At 42.7% G+C, this 24356-nt stretch overlaps 1 protein-coding gene and 1 non-coding gene across 2 annotated transcripts; both read right to left on the bottom strand.

The window, feature by feature from the left end:
- Positions 1-6946: 6946 nt before the first annotated feature.
- On the bottom strand, positions 6947-22743 carry SUPT16H (SPT16 homolog, facilitates chromatin remodeling subunit). The gene is made up of 26 exons (XM_069961584.1): positions 22243-22743; positions 20335-20427; positions 19999-20169; positions 18921-19076; positions 16728-16874; positions 16483-16634; positions 14848-15020; positions 13192-13282; positions 13029-13102; positions 12813-12925; positions 12596-12661; positions 12371-12469; positions 12132-12247; positions 11872-12025; positions 11487-11614; positions 11265-11400; positions 11046-11172; positions 10765-10883; positions 10548-10673; positions 9818-9930; positions 9612-9687; positions 9326-9495; positions 8945-9074; positions 8560-8689; positions 8353-8430; positions 6947-8181 (listed from the first exon to the last, which is right to left on the bottom strand). Exons 1-26 carry the CDS (start codon positions 22306-22308, stop codon positions 8072-8074), a joined length of 3114 nt encoding a protein of 1037 aa, XP_069817685.1. The 5' UTR covers positions 22309-22743; the 3' UTR covers positions 6947-8071.
- On the bottom strand, positions 20780-20868 carry LOC138787722 (small nucleolar RNA U6-53/MBII-28). The gene has a single exon (XR_011362457.1). It is a non-coding gene; the product is annotated as a small nucleolar RNA U6-53/MBII-28 (small nucleolar RNA).
- Positions 22744-24356: the final 1613 nt, after the last annotated feature.

The raw sequence follows: 24356 nt of genomic DNA on the forward strand, positions 1-24356 counted from the left end.
ATAGGACTAAGGGAAAACAATTTAACATAATAAATGTTAACTTCCCTGTCGTCCTATTGGCCTCACAATAGCTGGGGAATTAGCAAGCAAACAACAAATCCCCTAGGGTGGGACATCAGACACAGAACTGAGAACCGATTTTGCAAATCCGGTATTAGCTGAAAGCAAGGAATCAATCCGATAATGTTTTAGAAATGTGATGGGGGTAGACCATGTAGCCGCCATGCAGATGTTCTCCATGGGAATGGAACTTCTTTCTGCCCATGAGGTAGAGACAGACCTGGTAGAATGTGCCCTCAGAAATTCCGGAACTGGAGTTTCCGACATGTTATAACTGATTTTTATACAATCACATATCCATCTAGAGATGGAGGGTTTGGAAGCCTTCTTACCTCTGTATCTTCCCTGGAAAAGGACTAGGAGGTTTTCGTCCTTGCGAAACTGGGCTGTTCTTTGCAGATAGATTTTTAGACATCGCACTACATCCAGGGAAGAAAAATCCATACCGTCTTCACTAGGCGCAGGAGAATATACTGGAAGAGATATGGACTGGTTAAGGTTAGAAAAGGAAGCAACTTTCGGCCTGAAAGAAGGCAACAATTTGAGCACCACTCTGTTGTTGAGAAATAGGACATATGGTTCTTTAGAGCCCAAGGCTTGAAGTTCTCCAACGCGTTTGGCTGAAGAAATAGCTAGAAGAAAAACTGTTTTCAAAGTTAAGTATTTTAAGTCCACTTCCTGAAGAGGCTCAAATGGAGCTGCACATAAACTTTTGAGGACTAAAACTAGGTTCCAGGGTGAAACTGATTTTACTACTGGAGGTCTTAATCGGTCTGCCGCTTTGCAAAAGTCTCTTACCTCCTGTATTTGCAACAGTTTTCTGTTCAAAAAGACTGACATGGCTGCTACCTGGACTCTTAAAGAGTTAGGTCTTAACCCCCTATCGAATCCATCTTGAAGAAATTCCATAATCTGTGGGATTGATGGATTTTGAGCATCCACCTGTCTAGAGGCTGCCCAAGTTTGAAAAATTTTTTGAATTCTTGTATATGATTTGTTGGTCGCCTCACTCCTTGAGTGAGAAAGCGTAGCCAACACCCTTTCTGAGAGACCCTCGGTTCTCAATAGGGACCTACCAGAAGCCAGGCGGTTAGGTTGAAGGATTTCAGATTCTTGCATTGATGAGACCCCTGTAGAAGAAGGTCTGGTCTCAGCGGGAGTCTCCAAAATTTCCCCTGACTCATCTGCAGAAGAAGAGGAAACCACGATCTCTTTGGCCAGAATGGAATCACCGTGATGACAGCTGCTTGATCCTGCCTGACTTTCAACAATACACGCGGTATCATTGAGACTGGTGGAAAAATGTAGGCCAGGTCGTATGTCCAGGGTATGGTCATGGCATCTATTACCACTGGTTTGTCTGCGGGGTAAAGGGAGCAGAATCTCTGGAGTTTTGTATTTTGTCTTGTTGCCATCAGATCTATCTGGGGAATTCCGAACCTCTTCACAATCTCTGAGAATATCTCCTGATTGAGGCTCCATTCTCCCGGCACTGTCAATCCCCTGCTGAGACGATCTGCTAGTACATTCTGCTCTCCTTTGATGTGGGATGCTGATAACCTGGTTATCCATCCTTCCGCCCAGTTGAAGATCCTTCCCACTTCTTCCAGAAGGGACTGGGATCTCGTGCCTCCCTGTTTGTTGATGTAACAAACCGACGCCATGTTGTCCGTCCGTATACGGATCGCTTTCTGTCTGATCTGTGAGGAGAAATGTCTGAGGGAATAAAATATTGCCTTCAGTTCCCTGGTATTGGAGGAAAGCTCTGCCTCCTCCCTGGTCCAGACTCCCGATACCTGTTGTTCCTGTAGGTGTGCTCCCCAACCGGTGCCTGAAGCATCTGTGGTAATTATGGTCCAACAGGGCTCCTCTAGACTCTTCCCTTCCTTTAGATTTTTCCACCACGACAGGGACTGTCTGCTTCGAGAAGATAATACTATCTTCCTGTCCAGCGTAGTCTGATCTCTGTCCCACGCCTGGAGGACTTCCATCTGAAGAACTCGAATATGCCACAAGGCCCAGGGAACTGCATCTGCCGAGGAGGTCAGTAGACCTAGAAATCTCATTAGTGTCCTCAACGATACCTGTCTTGGCACTGCAAGGAAAGCACACCCCTGAAGGATTCTCAGTCTCCTCTGTGGTGAAAGAAATAATTTCATCTGTAGAGTGTCTACGATAAATCCCAGAAATATTTTTGATGTTGCTGGGAGAAAGTCCGACTTGTCTTCGTTGATAATCCAACCTAATTCCTGTAGGAATTGGAGAATTATACGAACCTGGGCGTCTAGGAGGTCTGCAGACTGCGCTATGATTAGCCAGTCGTCCAAATAAGGGATGACTCTCATTCCCTGAAGCCTGAGTTCCGCTACCACCGCGGAAACCACCTTGGTGAAAACAAAGGGTGCTGTGGTTATGCCAAATGGAAGTACCTTGAATTGTAGATGCTTGAGCTGACCCTCGAGATACACGGCAATCCTCAGGAACCGTCTGAACTGTGAATGAATCGGGATATGAAAATACGCGTCTTGCAGATCCAGAGACGCTAGAAAGTCCCCCTGTGAAAGGATAAATGGAACAGACCTTATCGTTTCCATTCTGAATTTCTTTTTTATTATGAACTGATTTAGGAATCTGAGATCTAAGATAACTCTCCACCTTCCAGAAGGCTTTGGCACAAGAAAAATCGGCGAATATATTCCCTGTTGCCTCTCTAAAGGGGGGACCTCTTCCAAGGCTGCTTTGGAGAGCAGTAGCCTTATTTCCTTCTCCAAAATTTCTTTCCTTGGGGAAGGAGGAGGATTTGAAATTAAGAATTTCTCTGGAGGGGGGGACTCCAGAGGAAGGGAGTAACCCTCCCGAATGATCTTGAGAACCCATGGATCCTTTATTCTGGATTCCCAAATTTTTAGAAAAAAACTTAAACGTCCCCCTACTTGCTGGGGATAGTCAGAAATCTGGCTTTCTGTTTCCTTTGGACTGCTGTCCACCTCTTTTACTGGCATAGCCACCTCTACCCTTTGTGGAATATCGCCACTGTCGCATTCTTTGGGGAGTTCTCTCTCTACGAAACTGACGGCGATTTTTCCTCTGCTCATAAGGGAGACTCTTCCCTTTTTTATCAGAGAGATCCAGCATTAATTGGTCCAATTCAGTGCCGAATAGCCTCCCGGGACTATATTCCAAGTTGCACAGATAGTACTTGGAGGAACAGTCGCTTGACCAGGGCCTCAACCACAGAGCCCTACGGCTCGCAGTGGAGAGAGACATAGATCTGGCGGCGAGCCTGACCTGTTGGGAGGCCGCGTCACAAAGATAATCTATTCCGAGATTAATCTTTTTAAAGGCAGTCAGTATCTCATCTCTCCCTACTCCTGATTCTATGTCATCCTGTGTCTTCATAAGCCACTTCCTCAAGGCCTTCCCTACCTCGAAGGCTGAAATAGACACAGCCCCTTGAGCAGAGGCCGCAGAGTAGGCTCTTTTAAGAGATACTTCTAGGCGTCTGTCCATGGGGTCCTTTAAACTGGACCCATCCTCGGCTGGAACCATGGTACGTCTAGATAATTTAGCTACGGCTACATCAACCTTAGGAGGTGAGAGCCAATCCTTAGCTTTGTCTTCCATCAGTGGAAACATAGCCTTAAATCTACGGCTTATAACCGCAGCCTTTTCAGGCTTGCGCCATTCGTTTTTTAACATGAGCATAGACGTATCATCCACATCAAAGGCCCTTCTAGATGTGGATGGTCTATCCTCATCATCATACTGTGGCTCGTTCTGTTGTTTAACCACTCTAATGAATTTTTGCATTTTCTCAACAGGAAAATATGTTCTTATAGTCTCAATATCGTCATCATCATCAGAAGATGAGCCAATTTCATCCACAATCTTATACTCCCGTCCAGATGGCGAGACACACTTAGGGCGTTCATCCCTTCTTGACTCCTTAGCACTCTGGAAGGATTCCTTCAATTCAGACACAGAGTCCTGGATACCCGTCAGAGACTGCTTTACCCACACCACCTGTGGGAATAGGTATATATATATATATATATAAGTACCACTTATGGACTTAAATGGATAAACAGAATGTTAGGAAGGGGTTAACCTACCACATCATGTATGGTAGGTTCGTCATTTGAGGCTGTAACACGACACTCATGGCATTTCAAATATTCCCATCCATCAGGAAGGTCTCTATCACAGTCGGCACATGAGAAATGTTTTCTCTTGGACAGTGTTTTTCGACCATCAGAGGCTCTCCTCTCAGAACCCTCTTTAGAAGACATCTATCATACATTAAAATGAGTAACAAGTATTCATAGCTAAAACCATAAATGAGCTAAGCGCAACACTTACTTTAGACCGTGAAGACTACAGGCGACACCGCTGTCTAAGCACATCCACCAGCCAGAGAGATCCAGACACAATGGTAGAGCTTTGAGTGCAGGTGGGGTTTAAAAACGCCAAACTGGCGCCAAAAGATACAAGCCCCGCCCCCTAACGCCCCCCTGGGGCGGAGCTAAAGAATAGGCCAGAACCGAGACCTCAGATCAGAAAAGGTAATGAGCCTGTACCTTAGGAAGGCGCCGCCGGCCTCCCGACTATCTTACCCGCGTCTTTCGCCGATCTGTGGAGCTCCGGAGCTTAACGGGCGCATCGCGCTTCCGAAACCGGAAGTGCGTCAGAGACACTTCCGGATCCCGGGTTCCGCAAAGATGGCGGCCTCCAGGTATGGAGACCGCTCCGTATACAGCGGCCCAGGACACCACAAGATGCCGGACCGCCGCCGAATGCCCGAAGGCAAAGCGGAGCTACCTCCGGCCCCGGAATCCAGGACCGGAGCTAACCACTCGCCCCCGTACCCAAAGGGACGAAAAATAAAACTGACAGGTGGAAGGTAGAGGGGCACTATATACAGGGGTGGGAGGAGCTACAAGTTTAAATCATTAAAATTCCACTCGTCCTAGTGGCCCACAGGGGTGAGAACACCCCAGCTATTGTGAGGCCAATAGGACGACAGGGAAGAGAAATATATACTGTATGTCATTATTTTAGCTTTCACACTTGCTCCTATGGTTCTGTTTACACTTGTATTGCAGCTTCCACCAAATAGAAACCATATGTATCATGTAATAGTCACGCTGGTTCCGTTATTTTACATGGGAAAATTTGGCAGTCTGCAGTGCTTGCATGCTTGTACTACAAAAGTCTGAAAATATAATAAAGGCTTCAAACGCAGCTTTTGACGCAGGAACATATTGTTAGAAAATAGCTTGCAGTGTGAACATGTGCAATGACACTGCATGGATCAGCAGTAGCAATGTAATGAATGCTTATAAAAAGTTCCTTACAGTGAACCCCCCCAAAAATTCAAAACATGTTTTTAAAAATATTTTTAAACCTCACAAAGATAAAAGTTCAAGTTTCTCCCTTTCTATAACCCCCCCCCCCCCCCCAAAAAAAAAAAAAAAAACACACATTTGGTACTGAAGCATGCAGAATTGTCTGAACCATCAATATACAATATTACTGATCCTGCAGTGAATGTCAAACAAAATGTTATCCAAACCCAAACGCTTAGTGTTTCATTCTCCGTAGCTGCAGAAGTTGGATGCTGCCAGGTTTTCCTGGCAGCCCTATGGTGCGCTTGCTGGGAATCAAACACAGAGCGCTCAAGTTCGAATAATAAAACACGACATGGAGAGAAAGGAACGGCTGCACATCCCATCTATGGCTGATACTAATGCCGCTAGGCCTATTTTAAAATTCAACACCAGGGTGTCTGTGTGTCATTTGATCAAACCATAATAGCCCCATGTACCAACGTGCAGGGCCCCTGGTTCACACGGGTCCCTACGCTAACTCCACACCGTGTCGGTCAGTGACCGCCAACCCTGCAAAGTGTGCACGTGCAGGGAAGGGAGGACACAGAATGGCCCTGCAACCCCCAACATCACAGGACCAAACCCAAAATGTCCCACCAGAACCCGGCTAGCACCACCGGCAGGGAAAGCCACCCCCCAAACAAGACAAGTATGAATAAGGTATTACACTCACCACAGCTGCTTACACAGAATGGGGAAGACATAAGGTACTGACATGTGAGCACAGGCATATCCTGCTAATTTTGGACATGTGGGTCTTATAAAGGAGTGTGAGCTGTTCAAAAAAGGGAGAACAGTAAAACACGACATGGAGAGAAAGGAACGGCTGCACATCCCTTCAAATTATATAGACACCCTAGTGTTAAATTATAAAATAGGCCTAGCGGCATTAGTATCAGCCATAGATGGGATGTGCAGCCGTTCCTTACTCTCCATGTCGTGTTTTACTGTTCTCCCTTTTCTGAACAGCTCGCACTCCTTTATAAGACCCACATGACCAAAATTAGCAAGATATGCCTGTGCTCACATGTCAGTACCTTATGTCTTCCCCATTCTGTGTAAGCAGCTGTGGTGAGTGTAATACCTTATTCATACTTGTGTTTGGGGGGGGGGCGGCCTTCCCTGCCGATGGTGCTGGTCGGCGGCATTAGTATCAGCCATAGATGGGATGTGCAGCCGTTCCTTTCTCTCCATGTCGTGTTTTACTGTTCTCCCTTTTCCATGTCAAGTTCGAATAATGTTGCTGAACCTGAACATTTTGACAGATCCGCTCATCATTAGTTATGGCTCTTAGAATGTGATGAGGGAAAACAAAGGCAAAAAATAAAAATGTGTCCAATCCTGAAGGTGCTATAAGGAGTTGTTACAGCTGTAATGTTTTAGAAAAGAGAATAGAAATTGCTATAGCAAAAGGGTCAATGATTGACATTTTACAAACTGTAAAGAACATGGTCCACTATACACCGACAATTATAAAAAAAAAAGCAACCACCACCAGACAGATTTGAACTTTATTTTCTTAGATTTTTATTTGACACTATCCTACTAGCTCCCACTGGTGAAAACTTCACAAGCACTGTAAATAATAAGAAAGGGGTTCAGAACATTAACCAAGGCTCCCCAACTCTAAGTATTTTGTAATGAAAGCACAAAACCACACACAAAAGGTGGCATTGTATCCCTGAGGAATCTCATTTATTGTATCGAACAGGACTGAACAATCAAGGTGTCATTTACAAGTGCTGCTCATAGTCTGAGTGTTCAGTAAAAATGGTCTTAGTCTACCACAGAATCTAAAAAAGAAAATAGCAAACGGGGGAAAAAAAGGTACAAAAAGGTTTTTTTCTTTTATTTGTTTACATGTCTCCAAGGTCTGAAAAACACCATTTACACCTCACTGCTAGAGAAAAAGAAAAACATAGGAAATGAAAAAAGAAAATCCAAGAAAAAAAAAACAAAAAACAAAACCATACACCTTTATGGTGCTTGAAGTCAGAAGAGACAAGCAGCGAGGAGAATGATGACAGACTTCTGACATTTTGAACAAAATAACATATTGCAAATAAAAAAAGTAACATTTTACAAGAATTCCTAGGAGAGCAGCACAAGAAATATGAAAACGGCAAGCTAGAAGAGGCAAGGAGGGGATTGGTCAAGTGCACACAGGGATACAGGCAAGCCACCCAGCTCTGTAGACTGGCAGTGTCACTTTAACCACTTTACTGCCACACAGCATCACAAAGTCCATGAAATAATGGAAGGGTTTATAGATACAATGTAAATGTCTTTTGCAAGAAAAAGTGGAGGATTTTTATAGGTTGTGGAAATTCAGTATGCATTTAATTTTGTGACCAGTCCAGTTAAGAGGACATAATAAAATAATGCCATATTGGTCCATTTACCCATCACATAGCATCCCGGCAGTCTGTAGCAGCAAAAGCACAGGTGACGCACCTCAGACTCTTAGGGCAAGTAAAGATAAAGTAGGAAATTCAGAATTGTGGGAACATACATAAGGAGGAATGAGTAGAAAGATCGGACATGGCGGGGGGGGGGGGGGTTAGTTAACTTCAAAAGTAGGAGGTGGGAATACAAAGGAAGAATGTGATGAGATCACACTAGTGTTACTTCCTCCTCTTCTTTGATGGAGTGGGTGCATGTCCATGACCCTTCCTCTTTTTGCTGACACTCTTACTTTGCTCCTCCTCTTCCTCATAACGACTTTCCCGGTCAGCTGTTAAGACAAGGCAGTTAGCATTCATTTGAACAGACACATGCAATAACATAGCAATACTTTTTAATAACTTTATACACCAAACATCAGCTTTTCTTTTAAAATTTTAAATTCTTAAGATAAATGTCAAAATACCAAACAATGCAATAACTCACACACAACTTGACTCACCTTTCCTAGCTTCTTCTTCTAGTTCATCCCAGTCTTTTCCACTCTCTTCATCACTGCCTAGAGAGTCTTCACTGTAGACTTTAAAACAGACAAAAAGTTTTCTTTATGCACAGCACATCAGACACCATAATAGCCCTAAGCCTTGTTTGCATCGCTAAATGTCACTTGACCAGTTCAGATTCATAAACGTCATCTCCCAACATATACCTGATTCTTCTGTTTCATCAGAATAATCCTCATCACTGTCTTCTTCCTCCTCCTCATATTCATCCTCAGAGGGGTTGAAAGTCTCATCTTCTATTTCAGACTCAGACCCTTCAGCTCCTGCTTCACTACCCTATGGAAATAATGAAAAATAAAACCTTGCACAAAATTACAGCAAAAAAAATTGGAGAACATTTGCACAACTGGTAACACTTAGGATTTGAAATGGCTGTTTTCTTAACAACCTATACTAAACAACTACAATATCAGGAAAAAAAATCAAACACCAGTAAATATTTGCACTGGTCTTGGAAATAAATATTTATATATATATCCAGTTTCCCTTAACATTATTGGTTTTAGTTTAAATGGAGCTAGACTTTCTCACCTCTCCTTCGGGTTCAAGGAAAGACCAGCCACCCTGCTCAAAGAAACCTTCAGGGTCATCCACAATGGTTTTCATAATTTTTGTCCAGTTCAGGGACTGTACTCCCTCTGTGTACTTAATATCACATGAGCTGTGCAAGAAATAAGTGTGAAAGTTAGTGCAATCATGTACTTCCTAATGGTGCCTCAAATACAGGTCAAGAGCAGTCACTGAAAAACTATCTGTATACAATTAAATAAACATGCTAATATATAAACCTTAGTATTTATTTAATAAACACTTAAAACTTAAGACATAAAATATATTTTGAAGAGTATAAAATTTTGATTTACTATGGTCCTCACGTACAGTATCGTTTTCATGGGTGTCATGAAAACTTACTTCAACCACTCTTTGACTGGATCAAGGGATGCCACAGGAATGGCATTGATCATGGTGACCTTCTTATTGTAGTCCTTGTAGACTATTACCATATCAAAGTTCTTCAGATGAAACTGGACTCTCTCAAAGTGTACAAGTTCGACCTCATCTAATGTCACAACAAATGGTGGCTGCGAAACAAAAAACAACACGTTATTTAAGATGATGGCTAGGGAGGCTTTAGGAGCTATATATATATTATTATATGTTGTGTATAGTGCTTTGGTGAAAATAATTGAATACATACCCATTCTGTTGTGTTTACCAGAGCACTGCTTGTAGGTTGCAAGAGACATGTACTTCTGTATGGGGCTCCGTTGAACCTAGAACACAAATATGAAATCCATAGTAGGAAAGCAACTTTAAGCAGGTCTAGCATAGGTTTGGATAGCAAAAAATAAACATGCTTCTACAATTTAGCCTAAACTCAACACAGGGCTAATAAAATCTTACCCTAAATCTCTGAATGGAACCTCAAATTCCAGGTCCTCCTTTGTTATTGATTCCACCTTTTCAATAAAGTTTTTGAAGGCTGTTTTAAGTTTGTGCCTCATTTCCCTTTCCAGCTGTCATCATGCAAGACAAAAAATAAAAGTACAATACTTCTGGTTAGGATACATTTCACAACTAAAAGTACTTTGCAGATTTTCCCTACATTATTATTAAAGTATAACCAGTGCATGTTATCCACTCTGTACAAGTTTACTTTTACTCAGTCCTATATAAAACAGCAATGGTTGCATCACTTAACTGCTAAAGGAAAGCCAATCAGATGTAATAAGGTCCACAATGAGTATCGTTTGCCGATTAGTCACCTACATGTGGAGTCTGTATCCATATAATTCAAAGCTAAGGAAATACCTCTTTTGGCTATGTTCCCACAACGTCTTTTTTTTATTACGCGAAAAACATCCGTCTTTTGATAGAGACACACATCCTTCTTGATCATGAATGATGTACGTATTTATCAAAAGACGGACATTTTTCACGTAAAAAAAGACCTTGTGGAAACAGTGTGTCTAAGAAACTTGGGCTATGCAGGAAGCAAATCATTGAAATAAAATATTCTTCCAAATGCTAAACACACACATTGTAACAGACCATGGTTGTTACACATCCCTTCTTAGAGAAATAATTTGTACCAAGCAATGTAGTCCATTTGAATAAGGATCAATCTGCTAACCTGTTCTGCATACAAGTCATCGCGGTCATGCATGTGCTGGTGCTTTCCAAGATCTGTGGTGATCTCTCCAACTTCTGTGTAGAACTGGACATCAGTGTGCCTCTTTTTTCCAAACATTATGGCATTCTGTACGATAAAATTATGGCATGGGATGAAAATACATACAGTCAGTTAGATGAAATCCATAAACTTTACTTCCAAAAATCTTTGCCTTTACCTTGAGGTGGAAATGAAGTACAATGATCATCTCTCCATCGCATGGCTGGAAAATGGCATGTTTTATGTTATTATATAAAATATCCACTTTATCCCCTCTTACAGACGTGAACCGGAAACCTAAAATTTGGAAAAAAATAAGTTTGAGTTTAAAGTGGAAACAAAAATAAAAAGTAAAAAAGTATAAACGTTTGCCTGAAAGGCTTTGTTTGTATAGGCAGCATGCTACTGTAGAAGTTAAACTGTACAGTCATACACTACTTATCACTTGTTCATGTTTACCATTTACATGAGCCTCAAGAGAGCCCTGCATTCGCTTCTGTGCAATGTTGGGCCTAATGTACAGGTCTTTCAATTTTGGATTACTACGATTAAGATTAATGACGAGAGAATCTTGCTTTACAATGCCCTGTAGAAGGAATCAGAAGTGTCAATTAACATTCCGAAGAATCAAACTGATCGTACAGAAACACAGACGCAAATTCAATTTTATTTTTTCACCTCTTTCTCCTTCTCTTCTGCCTCTCGTGTCTTGTATCGTTTCTGTACTTCCTTAATAATTCGGAAAGCATTCTGCAAGTTGACTGATGGCACGGCTGTTTCTCCAGGGATCTTCATGTTGGAAGCCCGGTAAGTTCTAAAAAGAGATAAAAAAAAAAAAATATCAACAAAAAAAATAAAATAAAAACAAAATTCTATAGGATTAGTGTAACTATTACTTACATTTCCTTAACAAATGTGGCATCAGGGTTGGGAAAAATGTTGCCTTCATTTCGCCCTAAAGCACTACCAGGGCAGTAGAAGTTAATACGGAGATACGTATAATCGCCTTCAACTGACATACTAATATTCTGTGGAAAAAGAAAAATTTTACAGAAAACATGAAAATCTGAAAAGCCATCGTACAAAGCTTGTAATACACATAAATGGTTAAAATACTGTAAATTGTCCTAGTATCTGCATAGATAGAGGTAAGGTATTCTGAATGGAGACAAAACGGGCTCCAGCACAAGCAGGCCTACAGACTGTACTCTTTGTATTACTAAACAAACAGCATGGGAAAATACTGAAGTGCTCTTCACTTTATGTACAGCAGGTGCTCATTTACCTTGATGGTGGCAATATGAAAGGGAGTAGCGATTCCAAACACAGGCATAATCACAGTCTCATACTTTTTGTCAATATAAATCTTCATCTCCCGAATTTCTGACTCTTTTGGCATTTGAGATGTATTTTTGTATGAAACATTAGACTTTCGGGCTCTGGATGAAGAAAAACAATTACACTTAGTGACTAAGACTGCATAAAGCAGTCATAAGTGGGGGTGGTAAAGTGTAGCAGTAATATTGGTTAAGATCAGGGACTGACTTCTGCGCTTGTTGTTCGCCCTTTTGTTCAGTCAACCTTCTCCGTGCTTCTTCATTTAGCTGTGATGCAAGTTCTTTCTGATGCGTACGGCGCTTCTCTTCTGCAGTCATCTCATTCTATTAAAAACAGTGAAGGACAGGAAAAATTAGGTGCAAAAAACTAAATAATACATAAAGGATATAGAAAAACACACAAAAGACTTGAAACAATCAAAATTAAAAAAAAAAAATGGAACATACTCTAGTTCTTTCAGTAAGTAGTGCTGCAGCTCGAGAGCCTCGGCCAAGAAGGTCCTCAGCTTCATCCTTTTCTTCCTCCTCCTCCTCTTCATCTTCATTCTGATGAAACAAAATAACATTTTTAGGATACTGCGATTTGTAAGATCATCAAGAAAAACAGCGATCTACTGTTTAGAAAAAAAGTTGAAAGTTATGTTGAATTTCACAACTTTTTATACAGCTTACCTTCAAAAAGATTCCAACATTTTTCACTTTTTTCTTAACACCAGTAAGAACTGTTGCTGGTCCCTCCTAAGGGTAAAAAAAAAAAAAAAAAAAAATACACTCAAATATAATGAGCATGGACTCTTAAAGAACCATAAGTTATTTTTTTCTGGTCATTTTCAGTGGACAGCGGACACTTTCTACCTTTCTACCTGCCCCCCATCCTCTGTGAGCCTACCTCATTAACCAGCACCGTATCTCCAACAAACAAGGCATAGGTCTTCTCTTCTGTTTTTTTCCCCTCTTTGTTGGTGAGGTCGGCCAGGCCCAAGTGAATACTGAACACCATTCCTAACAAAGAATCAATTACAGGATAGTATGGGATCACTTGCCCAGTTTCCAAAACAGATATAGATAGATAGAATACATACAAACATATATACTGTATTCTTACCTTTCTTGAGTTTGTATTGATTTTTACTATTTATTACAAGAGACCCTTCCCGAAATTCTATTCCCATTGCAAAGCTGCAGAGACAAAAAAAACACAAATGTTCACAAGAAGTAGAATAACTGCTGCATGTCATATTCTGCACAAGCATCACCACTGCACACACCCCAGGTTCTTTGTGATCTTGCTCATTAGATCCGGTTTCTGTTTCTTCACTTGATCCATAGTGGCTTGATAGAGGTCACTTATTTTTGCACCTAGTAACAGAAAAAAATCATCAGTTAGGCTCTGTTTACATTGCTTCTATGTACCTTCACAATAGGGCTACGTTCAAATTAAGTATTTGTATAGTATACATCAAAAAAGGCTGCTGTGTTTTTGCCAGCATAAATGAGGTTAACAGAACCTTTCGGAATATATATATATATATATATATATATATATATATATATATATATATATATATATATTTTGATAACTGACCCTGCCTCAGGACAGAGGGATTTAAAAGGCACTCTCTACCCACAATCTGCCCCCCCCCCCCCCCCCCCAATCCACTTGTACCTTCGGATAGCTGCTTTTAATCCAAGATCTGTCCTGGGGTCCGTTCGGCAGGTGATGCAGTTATTGTCCTAAAAAAATACTTTTAAACTTGAAGCCCCATGCCCAACGGTAGTATCTGTGCCCTAACTTTGCACCACCCCTCCGTCCCTCCTCTCGACCATCTTCATCATTAGGAATGCTCCAGGCAGATTGCCTCCTATTCCCCACCTGTGTCAGCCCAGCACATGGGCTGGATTGTTAAGGACCTGTGCAATGTTCAGCATGGAGAAAATGTTTCAGTGGCAATCCTAATGATGAAGAGGGTGGGGAGGAGGGACAGAGAGGTGGTGCAAAGTTAGGGCACAGATACTCCCGTTCGGCACGGGGCTTCAAGTTTAAAAGTATTTTTTTAGGACAATAACTGCATCACCTGCCGAACAGACCACAGGACAGATCTTGTATTAAAAGCAGCTATCTGAAGGTACAAGTGGTTTGGGGGGGGGGGGGGAAGTCAGATTGTGGGTACAGAGTCACTTTAACCTACACAGGAATGAAGCTGGGGACGGGATATTATGAACACCCCCAGGGCCTCAGGCTGAGTCCCCTTAAGAGGGTACTTTAGTGAAAGTCAACTGGTGCCAAAAATTTGTACAGATTTGTAAATGACTCAAGCCTTCCAGTACTTACCAGTTCATATGCAACTTGCAGAAAGTGATGTATTCTTTTCAGTCTGACACAGTGCTCTCTGCTGCCAGCTCTGTCTATGTCAAATGTCTACAGCGGAAAAGGTTTTCTATGAGGATTTGCTATTGCTCTATACAGTTCCTGTTACATACAGAGGTGGCAGCAGAGAGCATAGTGTCAGACAGAAAAGAAAACACCACTTTCTGCAAAGCATACAGCCGCAGATAAGTACTGGAAGACTTGATAGTTTTTAAGCAAAAGTAATTTACAGATCTGTCTAACCTCCACCAGTTTACTTTAAAACATTTATTTTCTATGGTACCCATTTACTAGCAGTGACAACACACAAACTATAACCGCATTCTTCCATTATTCAGATAGCTGCTGCTTGACATTAGAAAACTGGAGGATCATGAACTATGCCTATGGATGTGTGCTAGCTGATCCCAGATAAGAGGAGAGCTTAGACCCAAGGGAGCGGTCTATAACCGGAACGTTTCCTTTTGCTGTGAGTGCAGTTATAATAAAAAGATTTATTCATTTTTATAACCAACATGAAGCAATTACACACTGCAAGCAGATTTCAATGACGTACCATGCTTCAACTCCTTGCATAACTCATCCTGCAACTGTAGCAAGAAGTTGTAATTTTCCTGCATTTCCTGCGTTGGATCCACCATCAGGGTGCGCACTAAATTGGAGCAGTAAGATTTGTAGCGGATCCCCATGGCACATGTGATTGCCCCAAAGTGCATGTGGTTTTTGTCACTGTAAGCAAAACACAAATGAGATATTAACCAGCCGTCAGTTTCTACCATGTTTCTATAAAAAAAATTTTTTTACTATAATAAAAGGAACGTGTCACCCAGGTTGAGGTTTTTGTACAGCGATTACAAATGGAACGTTTCAGTATCCGACTGCTTAAACCAGATACCCAAACTTAAAGTGTCACTGTCTTTTTTTTTTTTTATGCAGAAATCAATAGTACAGGCGATTTTAAGAAGCTGTAATTGGGTTTATTATTAGGCAAATATGCCATTATGTGCATTCAAAAAGCCTTTTCCCAGGTCCCCCCTCCGCTCTCATCCACTGCTCATTATCAGGAAATCTCAACTTTTTTACATCAGTCGGACCCTGTCTGTTCTATGAAGAGGGGAGGGGGAGGAGGGAGATTAGTCGGCAGCAGAGAGCAGAGAACAAATGATTACACAGCGGGAACCGTGTGAAAGCCTCTATTTAGAGGTCAGTGCTGGTTGTCAGAGGAGATAGCCCAGTGATGTAGCTGTAAATTAACTCTTTGTTGTCCTGTTTTGGTGCCTCATCTCCCTCCACACCTCCCCTCTCCATAGAGAACAATGAAGACAGGGGGGAGAGGTTCAAACTGCTTTCTCATGATAAAAATGCATTACAGGTTTTTTAAAATCGCCTGTACTATTGATTTCTGCAAAAAAAAAAATAAATAAATGACAGTGACACTTTAAATTTGTGATTTACATTTATTTCCTTCTCACTGCTGCCAAGACCCCTGTGGGGCAATTCTTTATAGTTCACTGGGGGTTTAGTTCCCTGTAAACTTTATTTTTCCTCATTCAGAGCTGTGTGAGGGCTTTTGCATGTGATATGGTACCACATTTGTAAAGATGTGACTGATTACTTTTTACTCCATTTCTTTTTTATGACTGCCCCTATCAAAAAACATTTGTTATTGTAGCATTTGTAACCAAACTATTACTACTACTTATTTCTGCTCTTGCATAGTGAACAGAGTAAGGGCAAAAAAAGAAAAAAAAAAGCCAAAACTGCTGATTTTTGGTCACATCACATAGCAGGAAAAAAAAGTTACACCGATAACCACAGTTATAACAGTGCAAAAAAGAAGCCTCTACACAGCTATACAGGCTGACAAAAATTAAAATAGAGTCAAAATAGGGCAATTTTAAGGACATTTATTTTAAAATGACCTAAATTTTAAATCCACCTATTTTTTCCCAATTAGAATCAGATGCTAAAACTTGTTCTTTTATTGTAATCTATTACTTAGTGACATGCTTTACAAGACTCACAGACAGACAACAACAGACATTGTTGGACACCTAGTGGCCAATACGTCAGCTTTTTAATGGGGTAATAAGTCATTTTTGGTAAATGAAGTGATGTACAAATATGTTAAAATTCACCTTTACTATAAAAGGGGAAGATGTTAAACAACCATGTAAGAGGAAATATGTACCTGACCACGCTGAATTTCAGATTATAATTGCCTCCACTCTGGATTATGGGAGGGTAACACATTTCGATGGTGGATGGATCGGTCCCACCTAAATATTTTTTATCTTCTATGGCTTTCTCCACAGACTCGGCTAGCTTGCTGTGCCGTACTTTCTATATAATGAGAAAAGCAAAAATGTTTTGGACACTGAATTCGGCAGTGGGACTGTTCAAGAACAGCATTGAGAAAAGAGTATTTTTCATTACCTCATCGGCATCCACGATCTCCATGACTCGTTCCTTAAAGAACTTGGTAAAGACATCAGATGTGATGGTTGCCGCCTTCTTTATCAGATTTAGTTCGCCATCTTCTTTTACAGCTATTGTGTAAGCCACAGCAGCACTAATATCAGCCTAAACAACAAGAGACTCTTAAAAAACATAAGCCAAATAATGTCATACTATTATTCCTAACTCATTTTTATGGGCTCATTCACCAACCTTCCGTGTCGCCAATGAGCAAAAGCCACAACCTGATATGCGCTAGCCACCCAGGATCCCATCTAGACATAGTAGCTTTACCATCTGGCTTCCTTCTCGAATGTGTGTTGACAAGAAATTCCTCATTCTATGAGTATGTGTGAAAAAGAATGGCACCAGTAAAATGTATACAGGCTTATAAATGGATATATGAATGTAATGGTAGAATTACTATATAATAATCACAGTATGTATAGGATACTAGTATGCCTGGGAATAGGAAGCTGTGGTAAAACATGTTCGTGTTAGCTATGTCTTATCAACCAAATGTTTCCCATAACTGCTATGTATTTCAGTTACATAGCCATGTACTATGGATACGGACCACGGATTTGATGGTGTAATTGCTAGACCAGGAATACCAGTATTGTAGTATTTCTATTTGCCAACATATAACATCTACAAGCCTGTATACATTTATATACTAGCGACATTACTTAGGTTTTTAACCATACTCTTGGAGAGTATGATTTTTAAATGCCAGCATGAAAACTTAGCGCTAATATTATATAGCAGTACTATTACTGGTGTGATTTTGTCCAATATAGTAGGTAAACCCAAGTTGTTTTGCATAGGTTATTAAGAAATCACTCCCTGTTTAAGTGGCAATCCAACAACCAGTGAAAGGGGTACAAAAGGATAGAAAAACAGGTTTTAAAAAAAAAAAACTGAAATCAATAGTCCAGGCGATTTTAAGAAACTTTGTAATTGGGTTTATTAGCCAAATCTGCCATTATCTGCATTTAAAAAGCCTTTTCCCAGGTCCCCCCCTCCTTCCTCTTTTCCATCCACTGCAAAAAAATCAGAAAATTGTGACTTGTTGCATGAGTCACACTGTCTGTTCTAGGGAGAGGGGAGGGGGGAGGAGGAAGGAGGGAGTTATCTGACAGCAGAGAACAGAGGATTACAGGCACAGAGCTGGGTGGCAGCTGTAATCAGAGCTCAGAGAGGTCAGTGGTTACTGTCAGAGGAGATAAAGGGTGAGGTATTTGTAGATTAACTCTTTGTTGCCCTGTTTTGGTCTTTTATTTAGCTCTCTTCATAGGAGAACAATGAAGACAGGGGGGAGAGCTTCAAACTGCTTTTTCATGATAAAAATGCATTTTTCGGCTAATAAACCTAATTACAAAGTTTCTTAAAATCGCCTGTACTATGGATTCCTGCATAAAAAATAAAAATAAAGCCACCGATACCAGAAAGTTGTACAGATTTGTAAATTTCTTCGATATTAGGAAAAAAAAAAAAAGGAAAAAACTCAAGCCTTCTTGTACTTATCAGCTGCTGTAAACCCTGCAGGAAATGGTGTGTCCTTTCCAGTCTGACATAGTGTTCTCTGCTGCCACCTCTGTCTCTGCCCAGGGCCGTTAGAAAACTACTATTTCTCTGGATTGTTTCCGACACAGGCAGAGGTGGCAGTAGAGAGCACTGTGTCAGGCTGCAAACAATACACCACTAAATGCAGGACATACAGCAGTTGGTAAGTACTGGAAGACTTGAGATCTTTAAAAAGAAGCTATTTACATATCTGTATAACTTTCTGGCACCATTTGATTTAAAAACAGAGCGCACAAGCAGTGTATATATGGGGGGAGTTAGGAGAGAACTGTCAGATGAAGAAGAGCTTATACATATGACCAATATAGCCAGCTTTAGCCACAGAAAACTGGTACGCCATTGTAACAAAATAAGTGTCCTAAACAGACAGGTCCTGTAAGCTAGACCTTTACATGTATACGGGAGCATTCAGATGCAGTTGTTACACCTTTACTTAGGTAGAATTTGATGGACATTTGTCTTTTATCCATTACACATCATTCCATGCCAAGTCATAATAAATGCCATTTTCTAAAAAAAAAAAAAAACACTAAAAAAAGGTAACATACAAACAAATAAAGGAGACTATAAGTGCTCATTTCTTACTTTATCAAGTCCTTCCTTATTCAGGCAGTCATACCAGCTTTTCATGAAATCCCCCGGGAACTTGTCCTTGCTAAAAACACCAATCCGCTTTCCCTTCTTGCTTCCTCTAATGGCCTCAATCATCTTGTCGAAGTTTGCCTTGTTACTCTCATTTTGCTGCACAAGAGAGGACAACCAATAGTAAAGAAGAAGAGTAATAACCAATAATGTGTAACTATTATTCTGACCATAGACACAAGGCTAGGTTCTCACACAGTAAAATAAAAGGAAAATGCTGGAGTAATTTGGAGTAAAAACTAAACAATGTGTGAACAGGTGAAAAGAAAACTGCAGGTAATAAGGTAAATAATAAGCTGCTTCATTACTGTGTTTATCGTATTCAATTACAGCTGTAATTTATACGGTGAGTGCACTGACGGACAATTTCCCCATTTACTTAGAGCACATTATGACATCGAAAATACAGCCGTATTACGGCAATATTTTGGTACCATTTTACTGTGTGTGAAATAATCACAGAAATGGTTACCGTTTTCACCACCATGAAATCCAGAGATCTATATTCCAAAACTAATCTGTCCCTTTAACTCTGGTCGGGGATCCTGTTCCCCTCTGGTATAACTGGACGGTCTGATTATGTGTCTGTTCTATTTGCCTGTTGAGATTATATATGAGCACCTGCCCATTTGTCTTTATTGAGTAGTATAATATGTGTGCAGCTTGAATAGGTTGCTTTTTTTGATGCCAGGGACGCTTTACAGGGCCGGTGTACTCCCCTCGGAAATGAGGTCACTGGACCACATTTTGCGTTCCATTTGACCGGAAGTGATGGGACCCGGTGTGCGCGTCTGGATGGCTTTTACTATTTTAACCTCCGCTCACCGCACAGAAGGTCTGTAGCCATACGCTCTGCACCCGTTGCCAGTGGCGGCCGGAGGGCCAAGTGAGTTTGGCTAAAGCTTCGGCTGTCCAGGCATGATGGGAATTGTGGTTTTGCAACAGCTGAAGGGCCAAAGGTTTCCCACCCCTGGTTTATGGTAATAGTGTAAATGTTCTTCCCAAGATGCAAAACATATACCTTCTCCCGGACAAGCAGCGTAATTGCCGGGGCGCCATTGGCATTCTCGTTGCCTTTTGTGTTGGCGATTTGCTTAAGGAACTCCACTTTTTTCTTGCTGGCCATGAAGATTATTTTCTCCTCGCAGAAAACCATTATAGTGTCTGTTAACTCATAGCCAAAAAGCCAGGTCTGATAAGAAAAAAAAAAAAGGACAAAATATTAGATTTTTGACAGTGCCGGAAAAAAAACGGATCATACTGCACAGATACAAACTTATCACTGTACAACAGCTCTCTTCACATATTTCTCTCATGTAACAAAACAAAAAGAACACTCCATACTGTGGTGTCTCACCTGTAGGGCGGTGGATTTGGCATACACAATCTCCTCGTCCACTCCCACCGATACCACAATGGCATCCACATTGGAGAAGTCCTCTTCACCCTTCTGAAAAAGAAATTAAGCAGTTACAGCTGGAGGCTACATTACCATAGGAAACCATGGGATATCAGTAGGAATGAGCCAATTTACAGTAAAGTGCTTTGGCTAGGCTTGGTCGTTGGCTTGTCAGCCGGCTGCCTTTGAACTCTGTAACGCTCTGGGTGCCTGTAAAAGCTGGATCAAGTCTGGGGAAACTTCTACCAGTTTCCCAGGACTGGATCCAGCTTTTTCAGGCACCCGGAGCAGCATAAGTTTAAATGCAGCCGGCTGACAAGTCAACAGCTTAGCAAAGCGCTTCGCTAGTACTGCAAATGTGCTCATCCCTAGCTAGATAACTATATATAACAAAATGTCATGGCAGCCTCAGTAAGTCATCTACACTCATTCACTGCCAGCGCACAAACCACGCTGCAGCGTCAGTATTAGCATGGCAACTCATCACAGGCAATGCCAGACATTAAAGGCACACTTTTCCTATATGGCACAGTTTAGCTGAGAGCTATTCACCTCAGTCAGACTTGAACCCACAACCTCAGTACTGCAAGACAATGATGCTAACCACTAAGCCACAGTGACGCCCCATTCTCCTATTGTTCACCAAATCTACATGTGCTAAATAGCAACTGATCAGCCACCACTAAACAGTCCTGTCATACTATAGGACAGTGCTTCTCCATTCCAGTCCATATGGCCACCAACAGGTCATGCTTATGCTGCGTTTACACTAAATGATTATCGAATTATTCGAATTTTTGCAATAACTATGGCATTTGAGCGATAATCGGCTCGTGTAAACACAGCGATCCATCAAGCGACGAGCGAGAAATCGTTCATCGTGATCTTTCAACATGTTCTCAAGTCATTGCTAGTCATTCGCTGAAAATTCCCAGATCGCTTCACGTAAACAGTCTTTCACGGATTCATTCTACGTGTAAGATGGGCTTAAGCAATCTTAAAACGATCGCAATAACTTTTTTTTTTTTAAACGATTTATTGTTACGTCTAAACGCTGATCGTTATAAAAAACACATTGTTACTTCAAAATCGTTAATCGTTCGATTGGGCAAATTATCGCTCCGTGTAAACGCAGCATTAGAAGATCTCCTATATCCGTGCATTAGGTATTACTGGTGTCCTTTGTATGGGATATCCTCAAAGCATGACCTGTTGTTGGCCATGACGACCGGAACTGGGAAGCCCTGCTACAGCATACATCCCCCAGTGCTGGAATAGGTTGTCTATTCAGCAAGCCCATATGACTATACTATATGGATCGGCATCAGAGAGCATCTACATGGGCATATTTACATTGCGCTTTACACACCAGAGATTTTATAGATATAAATAGGTGAAAATAGCCTGAAATCTGCTGCGCGTGCTGTATAGGAAGCTTCATGTTTGTTTCTCTAAATAAGCCTGCACCTGCGCCCCTCACCCACCTGGCATACATCTAGCATCCATCAGTCATTGTTTCCCTACGAGGCTGGCCCCAGCATGGTGGTTATAGTGGGGCATACCATCACACACATGGGGGGGGGGGGCACACTTTATTATCCCCCCACCTCTCCACATGGATGGGACTGTACGGCAGGAGAACTGGATTGTGGGTCACATACATCGTATCCTCTGTGTACTGCTGCGTGTATATATATATATACACACACAACATATGGTATATACACACATATATTCAGGCTGCTGGGCGCACACAGAGGCCTCTTTATCCCCCAGTGGCGGGGAAGCACACACGTGACCGCCCGGGTGACGGACAACACGCATGTTACCGATCACCGCCCCGCACGTGACCCCGCCATGTATCACCTTCCAGTTGCTGTACAGACGCTTTATCCGCCGGTAATAGGCCTCTTTATCCAGGTTGACCGCCATCCTGTGCGCAGGCCAGGGCTCCCTCCCGGAGCAGGCCGGGCTTCCCGCGTGTCTTTCCTGCTCTACACGCCGGCTCAGCTACCAGTCAGCCGGGTACCGCGCCGGGGAAACACCGCGGGCCGAACGATGGCCTGTACGGGGGCTCCAAGCAGCAGACGCACAAACGATGGCACGTAGAGCGGGAAACCGACCTGCCAGAGAGAACCAGGGGGCGGAGAGAAAGGACCGGGAAAGGCGGAGAGAGCCCGGCCCACAGCGCCCCCTGCCGCCGGATGTCAGCACTATGCCTTAGAAAAATAAATAAATAAAACCCGCGGCGAATGTTCGGAGCTGTTTACGCCATGTCAGCGGAGCCGCACGCCGGCTCTGTGTGTGCTGCGTATACTTAGCATGGTGAGGGAGACATACTGAGGGGAGTGAGGAATACTGTGAGGAGCAGGCGCCAGCCAATCAGGGCGCGTCTTATTCCAGTGCGCCTCAGAGAGATGAGAGGTGTAACCTGATTGGTTGCTGCAGGCAACTGCCTCCCATCTCCCCGGGAGACTGAGAGAACAGGGAGACAGCCTGTGCGCCCCCTCAGGAGTGTCTGCGCCCCTGTCAGCTGACCACTGTCCCTGCTCTCTATATTATACTCTAATATATCACTAATGCAGGGCCAGCCATTGGAGTCTGGAAATGCAGCTAAAATAAAGCTCCTGAATGTTGCTTGTGTGAATCTGCCCTCAGGTTACCTTCTCAGCTGGAGGATCTGGGGCTTCTGCTGCGTACATTCTCCTAGTGTCCGCTCCTATCCTGTAAGATGAGCGAAAACCCGAATAATGCCGGATCCGCAACCACAAACAATTGTAGGAACCATTGAAGTGAATGCAGCCATTCACATGATCCGTGCTGCGACCTACACCACGAAAAAATAGGACATGTCGTAATGTGGATTGCGGCATGGATCGCCACCCGGCCGCAGAGATGACAGAAGAGCATGATGTGCTCTCCTTTCACCGCTACTCGCCTATTCCCCCGTGCTGAGCGGCGTACACGTTCACCAGAAGTGGCCGGGACTATGCTGCCTTCTCCCAGCAGCGTAGTCCAGGCCACTTCCGCTGAGCAGGGGCGGTCTTGGCATTTCTGGGGCCCCAAGCGAAGTTATGTCTGGGCCCCCCCCCCCCCTATAGACCCCTGTGTGCTCCTCCAGTAGTATATAAACCTCTGTGTGGTTCCCCCAGTAGTATATAGACCCCCTGTGTGCCCCACCAGTATTATATAGACCCCTTGTGTGCTGCCCCAGTAGTATAAAGACCCCTGTGTGCTCCCCCAGTTATATATAGACCACCTGTGTGCCTCACAAGTAGTATATAGACCCCCTGTATGTTCCCCCAGTAGTATATAGACCCCCTGTGTGCCCCACCAGTAGTATATAGACCCCTGTGTGCTCCCCCAGTAGTATATAGCCCCCCTGTGTGCTCCCCCACTTGGATATAGACCTCCTGTGTGCTCTCCAAGTTGTATATAGACCCCATTCTGGTGCCCCAAGTAGTATATAGACCTCTGTGTGCTCCCCCAGTAGTATATAGCCCCCCTGTGCGCTCCCCCACTTGGATATAGACCTCCTGTGTGCTCTCCAAGTTGTATATAGACCCCATTCTGCTGTCCCAAGTAGTATATAGACCCCCTGTGTGCTGCCCCCAGGAGTATATAGACCCCTCTGTGAAGCCCCAGTAGTCTATAGCCCCCCTGTGTGCTCCCCCTGTTATATAGCCCCCCTGTGTGCTCCCCCCATTTATATAGACCTCCGATGTGTGCTCCCCCAGTTAAACAGACCCCTGTGTGCTCCCCCTCCCATATAGTATATAACACAATAAAACAAACACTTATACTCACCTGGGTCCGGGCGTCTCCTCTTCTCTTCACTCTTGTGGCCGCAGGAAGGGTTTTCCCTGCGATCACAAGAGACTGCACTCCCCTTGTCCTGGCGTCGATGCTCCAGTGATGTCACTGGAGCGCCGGCACCACAAGGACAAAGCTGCCACTTGTGACTGCAGGGAAAACCCTTC

The sequence above is a fragment of the Dendropsophus ebraccatus genome, chromosome 3, assembly GCF_027789765.1.
Source record: "Dendropsophus ebraccatus isolate aDenEbr1 chromosome 3, aDenEbr1.pat, whole genome shotgun sequence".
Lineage (NCBI taxonomy): Eukaryota > Metazoa > Chordata > Amphibia > Anura > Hylidae > Dendropsophus > Dendropsophus ebraccatus.